This window comes from Acyrthosiphon pisum, chromosome A2 (genome assembly GCF_005508785.2).
Source record: "Acyrthosiphon pisum isolate AL4f chromosome A2, pea_aphid_22Mar2018_4r6ur, whole genome shotgun sequence".
In the NCBI taxonomy this organism is placed as follows: domain Eukaryota; kingdom Metazoa; phylum Arthropoda; class Insecta; order Hemiptera; family Aphididae; genus Acyrthosiphon; species Acyrthosiphon pisum.
The window spans coordinates 68,169,248-68,177,068 of record NC_042495.1 but is presented as its reverse complement, the minus strand read 5'-3'; the positions used below and the strand labels follow the sequence as shown (position 1 = coordinate 68,177,068).

At 26.1% G+C, this 7,821-nt stretch overlaps 1 protein-coding gene across 1 annotated transcript in view; it reads left to right on the top strand.

Annotated features, from left to right (window-relative positions):
- Nucleotides 1–3,071: 3,071 nt before the first annotated feature.
- LOC100159435 (facilitated trehalose transporter Tret1) overlaps nucleotides 3,072–7,821 on the top strand; it is a 19,816-nt gene continuing 15,066 nt past the window's right edge. The window contains exon 1 of the mRNA XM_001943797.4: nucleotides 3,072–3,434. Coding sequence (XP_001943832.1) covers nucleotides 3,391–3,434 — 44 coding nt within the window. The 5' untranslated portion in view covers nucleotides 3,072–3,390. The remainder of the gene's footprint in view (nucleotides 3,435–7,821) is intronic.

Genomic DNA, 7,821 nt, shown 5'->3' with positions numbered 1-7,821 from the left:
AATAATAATATTATATTATTTGGACAAACGTGTATAATATATAAATAAAAATAAAGCATAGCCTTGAGTATTAATATTTTTATATTTAACGACCGGTTTTGAATTCATAAAATTCATCTTCTATAACTATCATAATAAATATACGTATGTGTTTTAAAAAAATTTATTACAATAAAATTCTATCATAAAGCATGTTATAACTTATTTCTATTTACGTAACAATAACTTACAAATAAATCAATGAAAAATTGTATAATCTTAACAATAATACTCCGTATAAAAAAAACGCTAAGCATAAAAAAAATGTTTCTAAAATTTGTGATGATATCATTTTATGGCTAAATATTTCAACTGAATATATCATTTATGTTAAAATAGTCTGCTAAATAATTAAACTGAGTTTGGCGAGTTAAATTAAAATTTTAAAAATACATGCTAATAGCATAGTGAGTTAAATTATAGTGCATATTACATAATAGTATAGTCTACTATCATTGAAATAGTTAGTGTATTACCAATCAAGTTCAACTATTTAGCAGACTATTTTAACATATATGATATATATAGTTCAAAGACTTAGCTATAAAATTATATCACAACTTTTAGTGCCTTTTTTTATACTTGGCGTTTTTTTACACGGATTGTTTTTGTTGCGAATTAGGATACAGTAATCCCATAGCACGTTACAATATTATAACGATATAATAATGTAATGACGATTATGTAGGTGTATAATGGTATATGTTCGGATGAGAAATGATTCTTAAATTTCACAACGAGGTGAATTTTAAAAATAATGTTTTTAGCTGGCATATAATATAATATGTCGCCATATATACGAATAGGTTATATTAATATAATATGTCTCAAGGGTCTCGTTTTCAACCACTTTTCCATTATTTATATTGATGATGATGCAGACGTTTTTTTAACCATATATACTCTGTATGTTTAATGTTTATATGTTTATATACCTTATAAACGACTTGAATATCCTTCGACATGATCAAAATGTACATATAATGTACTAGGTATAATAATAGCTGGACATCGACCTAGAATTTGAAAATATTGAATACAAACATATTAATATGTATACAAATTGTTGCAATGAGCATAGAATTTGTATTGTTGTCAAAGGATCTCTTTTTTTTCAACTTAGTTGAAAATAAAATATAAACTCATCCAGTTATCTATACTGTTCTATGTAGCTCTATAATGTGAATTATTCGCGTTCATATAATACATTCTCAAATAAACGCTAGGTATAAATAAACCGATTTGTTTATAAAATACTATGCTATATTATTCAACGCTATTTACTTAATTATCTGCTCAAGAATCGTGAATGAATTAAATACAGAACAAAGTGACGGAATACAAAGGAGTCATCTGCACAAAGAGTAGCTTAAAATGCCAGAATCATATTTATATTTGATGGACAAAGGCTGCCATTTTTCCGAGGAATTTATTTTATGTATAATAGTCGTGCTGTAGTTGAGCAATTTTGTACACGTAGGTCAAGCTTTGTTAAAATTAAATATTGGATTAAAATATAATAAATAAATAAATAATTCTAATAAATTAAAAGTAATTTTTTTTAGAATCTAGTAAAATTTTTCCATAAATTATTAATAAATATTTCAAATTGGTTTTTTATTTTTTTAAATTATGCTTTTTAATATTTCTGTTTTATACATTAAACATAATTTATTTTTATGTTGACGGTAGACGGTAGTTTAAATTAAAAGTTAAGAAGTTGCATTAACAAAATAACTTTTAGTGCACAGTATGTATGTTTTATATTCTAATATTAGGTATAATATACCCAACGAAAACACTAAACATTTTGATATAATTTTATAGCTAGGTCTTTGAACTGTAGATATAATTTATGTTAAAATAGGATCCTTCTAAAAAGAATTGATCTTAGCTTGGTGAATTTAAAACACTCGGTTAGTAATACACTAGGTACCTATTTCTACGATACTAGACTATATTATTATGTAGTACCTATGTGCTATGAGTATTTTTAAATTTTTAATTTAAATCACCAACTAAGTTAAATTATTTAGCAGACTATTATAACTTAAATGATATATTATAATATTATAGTTCAAAGACTTAGCTAAAAATTGTATCACAACTTTTAGAACTGTTTTTTTTTATACTTGCTTTTTTTTTGCACGGAGTTTGGCAGAGTGTTTTTGTTGGGATAACACAAATTGTTTGTTGATACTTTATTATTTTTAAGTCATTGTTACGTCAATAGTAATAAATAAAGACCGGATTTATATGCAACAAAAAGATCTAGGAAATATGCATCTAAAAATGCTCTAATATGCTACAAAATATGCATTTATTTTTAAATATGCACATAAAATAGAATCGAAAACATTTTATTTAAAATTATGTAAAAAATAAGTATTAATTAATTAAGTTATAAAAGAGGTATATAAGCCATAAGGATTTTAATAGTATAAAAAAGTATATTTTTGTCATCTTCACTAAGCTTTTTCACCATTTAACGTTGTTTATCTTCAATCTATAAAATATTATCCCTGATCGGCTTCCATCGAACCCTTGAACTATATTATAGGAACAACGAATTTATTTATATTAATATTATAATAATATATACATAAGTCATAAATATATATTTATGTATATCATCTTTTTTTTTTAGCAATAATGACTGGTCGTAATATTATCGATATCATGTGGCTGTGAACGTGAAATACAACAAAAAACAAATATATGTGCTATAAATAATAATATGCACTATAAACCTACAAATATGTATTAAATAGGTAAAAACGTTGAAATATGCAAAATACAGTTCCTGTTATTTCAAAAAGAATGATCTAAGTCGGAGACAATTCTCATCAGATATCAAAAAGCTTATTCCAATACGTATATGCATTTGCATATAAATCCAGTCCCTACTTATATGTTATACCGACCGCGAAAGGTGTTCCGCAAGGTCTTCGGGAAGGAATCCTGACAACGGGCGTACCGTATTAACATATTTTACTTACCGCCAGCGCCCAACAACAATATATTTTTAGTTGTATACCTATTACATGTATTATAATATTCTCCAGTTTCACGACGCGGTTTATATACGACGGACACCACGACGGTTTTCAATTTTTTTTATATTTTATTTTTTTTTTTTCACGATGCGACTATAATTATACAATTTGCTATGATATGATATGATATAATATAATTATAATAATTATTGGAATAACGCAGTAACTACCGTATTCGTAACTCAGAGCAATTCACACGCCGTCTTAAACTATTAATAATAATATAATATAATATAATAATATACTTAGCTTAGGGAATATTATCGTCTTAACACGCGCGTGTGATCCGTCTAAAATGGACGACGCCGCTGCCGCTGCCACCACCGCCATCAACGAACCGTAAGTCAGCTTGAAAAGCGTCATGAGAACTTCATGCAATCAATAATAATATCATAATATTATTTTATTTAAAATATTACATATTATAATAGACAAACATTGATATCATTACGATATGATAATATTGCAATGTCATTATCGTATTTTTATAATAATGGCTGTTAAAAGTAATTCGTCGGTCACTATAAAATAATAGGTACCTACGCAAACTGAAAAGAGTGTCAGAGATAATTTTATGTTGTACGTGCAGGTATTAAATTACGAGTTACGATTGTTGTTATTATACTCGCATACGTCTTGTTACACGCAATGTTATAATGACATCAAATTATATTATAGTCACCAATTAGCTGCCGTGTACGATTTAATTTTAATGTTTAAACCAACAATTTATGAACACTAATTATATATAATATTATATTATTATGTGTGTAAATTGGCATAATATAATTTAACTAACGCGCAGTTTTGTTTTTAATTGGCTGGAAATACTAAAAACGATTGACAAATGTTTAATCAAATGTAGGTATACAAACATTTGCCAAAAAAAAATAATATTCATATAAAAAATGATTTTTTTATGACAAACAGAATGTAAGAATTAATATTTTGGATGCTTTTAAAAATAAAATTATGATTTATTTAAAAAATATGATTTGTTTTTATTTTCATTTTTTTTTTTGTATTTAATATTATTTGGAATAATTATTGAAGTTTTTAACAATTTCAAAAGGTTTCCATAAAATGAACTTGTATGACCCATCTCACTTCACTGTGGTTATAAAATGTCAAACTAAAATTAAAATAGTTCAACCTACGCGAGTACCATCTAGTTTGGTTGGTTATATGATCATTGAATCATCCGGTGGCGTTTCCGTCGATCGACATTGCCACTGATAATTTATTTACATAACTTGACGTTTGATAAATTAATAGTGTTTATAAACGGAAGCACTTTACTAAATAAAGCTTTGCCACTCGTGTAGGTATGTTGTATAGGTACTATATATTGTACAACATTATATTCACGCTCACTCGCGGCGTATGCACGTCCGGCTTCGTTATATACTTAAGTCGGTATTAAATTATTATTGAATGGTATTACATCTAACAATTGGATCGGTTATTTTTATATTTTAAGTACCTACCTTCCTGAAATGTATTCAGCTATTATAACATAACACGAAGATAACGTAGTTTGTGCATTTTAAACTAACATAATATGACTTAATACGCCAAAATATTTTATTTACAGCTTTTATTTATCATTATGCAGCAATTATAAATATAACTATTATTTTACTATACAATTTCGATTTTTTTAAGTCTAAATAGTTTATTAAAAAATTGAATAGTATTTTAAACATTCGTTTTCTTGCATTTCAACATCATTTGTAGAAAAAATATATTACAGTATTTTAACGATTGCAACAAATGAGTACCAAATAAGTTATATAAACTTAGCAGGTTAGTATTTATAGCAACATTAATAATTATGATTACTATTAAAACGAGCGTGGCTTAAAGTCAATAGTAGGTATACAGCTATCAATTATTTTCTATTGTTATACCTAAGGATAGGATGCCCATACATTAGCTTATTTTTTTCACCTTAATACATTAGTTTTTAGTCATGTTTGTTATTTGGCACACAGTGAATTGAATAGATTAATTTTTTTTATAGAATATTCTTATCAAAATGCATATAAATTCATTAGGTACCTATTTACAGTTATTGAATATTTAATTGAGAAAACTTCAGTAAAATCGTTAAAGCTAATCTGTAATAATCGTTTTATTTTTCATAAATATACTAGCTATTTATAAACATCGATGGTCTCGGTTGAATCGAGTAGAAAATACGATTTTATCTAAATAGGCTTGTAGACTAGTAATGTAACTGTTAATGAGTTCATTTAGGTAGGTACTAATCGTTAGTACTTACGCCAAGTGTTTGCCATACAGATACAAAATTATTTGTATAGTGTAAAATTGATATAGGTAGACAATCTCTAGTATCTATTGGCTACGACTTAAGTTCAAAGTTGAGGGGCTAAATATTATGATAAGATTGAAGGGTTTTCAAACGAATCATTCAAAACTGATGGTAAATACTTAGGTAACTATAGTATTTGTGATGAATTTTTATATAAAGCTATTTAATGTTTCGTAGCATTGAAAACATTTTGTTTGCATATTTTACATTTTTTCATTGCATATAAATTCTATCTTTAGCCATAAATATTATAGCTATGGCTGAGCGCCTACCTAATATGTAAAATACAAAAATCATAAAAGTGTTGCGCAATACTACCTCGCCCAATATTTTTGATTTAACATTTTTACTAATTTATCTATCTGCATGGTCAAATAATCGACTTAGCATAAACAAGTTTCGAAAAACTTAGTGATAAATGTATGTTTTGGGATTCATTTTTAGTTTGAACGTTTCAATGACAAATAAATTGGATGGTTGATTTTTGCTTAACAAAAATAAACTGATCGACAATACAATTAAATGATACGGACAGAATACGTTTAGGTCCTCAAAATGTTATATATTAAGTATGGGGTAATCTTGTTAACTTTTGATTAATAAAATCTCAAGTTACGAATTATTATTATTTGAAGATTTAAAAGTAATGTAATGTTGTTGATATAATTAAATACAAAATAAAAGAGTCGAATGATTTAATTTTAGATAAACCAACCATGAGCCAAGGTAATCTAGATATTTTAGGAATGTGCACATTACCATTCCACCTTACCTGTTGTTAAAATATGTTTAAGTAACCTTACGAAATCATAAGACTAGAAACAATCATCAAATTTCAAAATGATACAATCTTATATTATGTTTAAAATAAATATGTATGAATATAAAAATAATAACAACATAATATTAATTACGACATGGAGTCAAATGAGTGTAAACGCCATTAACAAAATTCATAATTATTCAAAAAAGCGACAAAAACGGTTTTTTTTTAAATTAAGTAGGTAACTAAGTTTTTAAATATAAAATTTGTTTTTTTTTATGTTCTAGATATTTTATTATCTTTGCTATTGACTAAGAAAAAATTTAAGTATTTTTACATATTATGTACAAAGAGTAGTTTACACTACAATTATCTAATTTACCTGCTTACCTGACGTTTTTGACGTTGTATTAATTATTTTTACAACTTTAGTAGTATTTATTTGTTAGTCGTACCTACCTAATTACATTAATACAAATATTATCATTATCCCAAATACGCGATATGTTGATATTAGTTATGTAGTCTATTATTGATTAACATTTTTTTGTTATTTAATTTTAGTTATTTTTATTGTAAATGGTTGCAAGAAATTATGATTATTATTATTATATTTTTAAATTTTCATAACTTAATCGTCTAAAATTAGTAATAGCCTAGAAAGTAGAAATATTTTCCACGGTGTGTGGTTCATTTTTCAGTTTTTTTTTTCTTTTACGCGAGAGGAATAGATATTATAATTTTTAATTTGTTTCACTTAATTGCCTCGAGACATTTCAGAAAATATTTAAACGCTTTGCACGTATTCAACTCTAGACCTTTATAATATATTTTTACACCTCAACTATAATGTACCCACCGACGAAAAATATCAGCTCAAATATGAGGTTTGCTGCAACTATTAAACTGAACATTCCTTTTTTAAGGGTGCAAATGTGTTTCGTGTAAAAGTTAATGTCATTCGAGTCATACTTCCTTTGTTTTAAAATAAAATTTATAACAATATAATATTTACTCTAAAATTGAATTATGAACATTTTTCATGAACCACATAATGTTTTATTTTGTGAAATTATATTGTAAAAAACAATTTTATAAAACTTGAACCAACAATTTACAATTATTCGTTGTGTTGATCATACATAAACATGGTTACATGCCAAAATAAAGATAATTTTTCATACAAATATAGCGGTAATATGTACAATCAGTGTATGCAAACACGGTAATATATCCCGATGGATGGACAAATATTATTCGCATGGATCATTAGGTACACATGAAGAACTTCAATAGTTAAATTATATTTTAATTTAAAAACTCAGCGTTTTAGTGATTTCTTTTAAATTGTGCTCGTCTGTCCAGTGGCGTCATTTCAGTTTTTAATAGAGGGGGGCAAAGGTTTTGACCGGCCCGAATGGGTAAAAAAAACCACTCGCTTCGCTCGCAACCATATAATATTAACTACTTACATTTTTTTGTGGTACACTTTTTATTAACTAGGTAACATCATTTTTAAATAGAAGCAGCAGATATTTTAGAAAAACAATTCTATACCTATCAGTTAAAAGTCTACAAACTATTATATGGCAATATTTATATTGATAAACATATATTATAGTAGTTTA